Source organism: Cajanus cajan, chromosome 2, assembly GCF_000230855.2.
Source record: "Cajanus cajan strain Asha chromosome 2, NIPB_CcT2T_4, whole genome shotgun sequence".
In the NCBI taxonomy this organism is placed as follows: Eukaryota; Viridiplantae; Streptophyta; class Magnoliopsida; order Fabales; family Fabaceae; genus Cajanus; species Cajanus cajan.
In genome coordinates this window covers 8,966,941-8,970,430 of record NC_138518.1, presented here as the reverse complement: position 1 = coordinate 8,970,430, position 3,490 = coordinate 8,966,941, and the positions used below count along the sequence as shown (strand labels likewise).

General features: G+C 34.2%; 1 protein-coding gene across 1 annotated transcript; it reads left to right on the top strand.

Moving 5' to 3' along the window:
• The first annotated feature begins 389 nt into the window (after window positions 1–389).
• Window positions 390–2,984, top strand: LOC109815428 (polygalacturonase QRT3). The gene is made up of 3 exons (XM_020380153.3): window positions 390–707; window positions 980–1,216; window positions 1,764–2,984. Exons 1-3 carry the CDS (start codon window positions 480–482, stop codon window positions 2,766–2,768), a joined length of 1,470 nt encoding a protein of 489 aa, XP_020235742.2. The 5' UTR covers window positions 390–479; the 3' UTR covers window positions 2,769–2,984.
• The last annotated feature ends 506 nt before the right edge of the window (window positions 2,985–3,490 follow it).

Below are 3,490 nucleotides of genomic sequence, written 5' to 3'. Positions count from 1 at the left end.
CAAAGTGCTAGTTTTCTTCCTATTCCAAAATCCTTTTTACATTTTACTGTAAATGAGAGGATCTCTTCTGGTACATTTGTCAATACCTTTACCAACGCCCTTAAAATTTTGAGACATGTCATGATGATGGCGAATTCATGATACCTAACTTACCTAAACTCATCGTTAAACAAAAATACTTTCCACACCATGTCAAACTTTTAAAGCTCCCTAAATTTGTTAACTGCTTACTTTTGTGTCACGTCAGAGGAAAATGAAACACAGGAAAAGTTTAAAGAGAAACCTTCAAACTAACACTAACATCATTGTCCAATTGATGTGAGCATCATGTGTATGATTCAATACGAATGTCACCAAATATTTCCATATAAAGTCTTACTTAACCCCCTCCACTTTTCCCTCTTATTTATATGCGTCACAACCAAAGCCCCTTTCATAACTGCATCTCCCTAACCTGATTTACTCTGAAAAGCTCACCAATGGAAACAATATCTCCAATGTGGTTCATAATTCTTGGGATAACTGGTTTCTTTGTGACTCATGCTTATGGGGAGAACATGCCTCTAAAGACTCTTTATAGTGGCACTCATCAAGAAGTAATGCTTGGACTTAAAGCATTCAAGGCCTCCATTACTAGACGTGACTCCATTACTTCAACACCACCTTCATACTCACCCTCTCCTAGTCCTTCTCCTCTGCCATCACAGGTAATTCATGTTGGTATGCAAGTGTGAATGAGAATCTCCCATTGGATAGAGTTGAATATGTTTATTAGTATATAAGTGAGAAAGAGCCATAAACTTTATACTTCGAGGTTTTGAGTTAAGATGTGGTATCAAATTCATTTGTGTGGTTTGCTCATGATCTGTTAATAGAGTTCTCCCGATGTTTAACTCCTCCTGTGTTTCCAACAATTCATTCATTTTGTATGGGAAAATAATCAATGTTTTTTAGTTAATTTTCTTTTTTGTTAATGCAGGATCTCAAGAAACCACACGTGTACCTAGTGACATCTTATGGTGCAGATCCAACAGGCAATTCAGACAGTACTGAAGCTCTTCTTGCAGCCATGGCTGATGCAGCCAAAGGTAGAAGTGAAGGGTTCTTAATGAAGGACATCAAAGACCTTGGAGGTACTCAGATTAATCTTGAGGGTGGAAAGTACGTAATTAGCCAACCACTGAAGTTGCCACTAGCCGGGGTTGGAAACCTCATGGTATGAACATAAATTTTTATAATAGTAAATTAGTAATGCATTGGCAGAGTAAAAAAAGATTATACTATCATTTAATTACAAATTGTCAAGTGGGAATATCATAAATTTATTGACTTTTACATTAACTTTTTTAAAATTAAAGCATATCAGTAATAAATTTTGATTGGTTAAAAAATATAAAATTTTGTTACAATGACCGAGGAATAGAAACTTGACTCGGTATAATCTTTTAGTAAATGACTGGAACATTAATCTAGAACATGACAAAATATCCACGTTTATTAAGTTTGGTTTTGGTCAAACTTGAAATAGAAAAAATGTTTTAGGAATGACTATACTCATTTAATATTGTAAAAGTAAAAAATTCTTTTCCAACTTTTCTCCTTTTCTGTCAATGTTTTTTTGTTCTTTTCTCAACAAAAGACTTTTCAAATTTCACCAATTCCTATAACACAAAGTTGCAGCAAATCAAGGAAGTTTTGGTCATCCCAAGAGACCAAAAATTTGACAGCTTAATTTGATTTTATTTCTAATTTGATGTTAACAGATACACGGGGGAACTATAAGAGCCTCAAATAATTTTCCATCTGATAGACACCTCATAGACTTGTCAACCTCAGGAGAAAGCAAATCCTACGATTATGAGTACATAACTTTCAAGGACCTCTTGTTGGACTCCAACTTCAAGGGAGGGGGCATTTCAGTAAAAAACTCCCTTAGAATCAACATAGACAATTGTTACATTACACATTTCACCACCACTGGAATTTTAGTCCAAGGTGGCCATGAAACCTACATCAGGAACTCCTTCCTTGGCCAGCACATCACTGCTGGAGGGGACAAAAATGAAAAGAGTTTCTCAGGCACTGGAATAAGCCTTCAGGGTAATGACAATGCAGTCACAGATGTTGTGATTTTCTCTGCTGCCATAGGAATAATGGTCACTGGCCAAGCCAACACTATTTCTGGAGTACATTGCTACAATAAGGCCTCAGGCTTTGGCGGCACTGGTATTTATCTGAAACTTCCTGGTTTGACACAAACTAGGATTGTGAATTCCTACATGGATTACACCAATATTGTTGCTGAAGACCCTGTTCAGCTTCATATCTCTAGCAGTTTCTTCCTTGGTGATGCCAATATTGTGCTGAAATCAGTCAAAGGGGTTGTAAATGGTCTCAACATTGTTGACAACATGTTCTCTGGGTTAAACCATGGGATTGATATAGTCAAGTTGGACCAATCAAATAGTGCTTTTAATCAAATTGATCAAGTTTTTGTTGCTAGAAATGTTGTGAAGGGCATGAACTTAAAGGCCACAACTGCAAAGATGTCTATGCATGGGAATGGAACCTCATGGACAGCTGATTTTAGCAAAGTTTTGCTTTTCCCTAACCTTATCAAACATGTTATGTATTCTGTAAGTGCCAATGGCAACACCTTCCCAAATCATGCTCTCAGAAATGTGTCTAACAATCGAGTTCTGATTGAAACAGATGAGGCTGTGGCTGCAAATGTTTTTGTCACAGTGGATCAAGGTATTGCAAGTTGAAGAATGTTAGAAGATGGTCGCCAAAAATTGTTGGATCAAGTTCTGATTGAAGAGGGAATTGTGCATAGCCTAGTTGCGAATTCTTTCTTTCTTTCTTTCTTTGGGCAACATTGAATGTAATTATGTAACCATACTATTACTACGATTTTTTTTCTTCAGATTGTATGTTTGAATTATTAATCACATTATACATTAAACTGTATATAAAGGAAGAAATATTTATAGGAAATCATTCTCTTAAGACTTTGGGTAAAACACCTGGACCTAGATTGAATTATTTGAAAATACCAGCGGCTCTTATATAATTCTGAGGACTAGTTTTGTATCAGCTTCTATTTAATGGGTGATATGCAATTGTGACATCCTAAATCCTAATATTATTTTTTTTTACCATTGCTTTGTTTTTGTTTTTTTTTTTAATTTATTAAACTCATGACTCAAATTTGAGATCTTGAAATTTGTAACACTAATTGGATCAATGAATATTGATACAATTTTTTAAGGTAAGACTGCTTAATTATGTAAAGTTTGTTGATATATACGAATAAATTAAATAATATATAAAAAAAATTCATACAGATTAAAAAATTTAATTAAATGTATAGCTTTTATGATTTCACACAAAAAATACATTACTTCTTTAAAATATCCTTAACCATATCTATTGTAAGTAGTGTTCTCATTTATTATTTTAATGGTATTTTTATATAAAAAAATATTAA

What these genes read in the sequence shown, in the direction of transcription:
- LOC109815428 (XM_020380153.3), top strand. Translation starts at nt 480, where the DNA reads ATGGAAACAATATCTCCAATGTGGTTCATAATTCTTGGGATAACTGGT. An exon ending in CTTCTCCTCTGCCATCACAG is followed by an intron (nt 708 to 979) that starts GTAATTCATGTT and finishes TTGTTAATGCAG; the next exon opens with GATCTCAAGAAACCACACGT. An exon ending in CCGGGGTTGGAAACCTCATG is followed by an intron (nt 1,217 to 1,763) that starts GTATGAACATAA and finishes TGATGTTAACAG; the next exon opens with ATACACGGGGGAACTATAAG.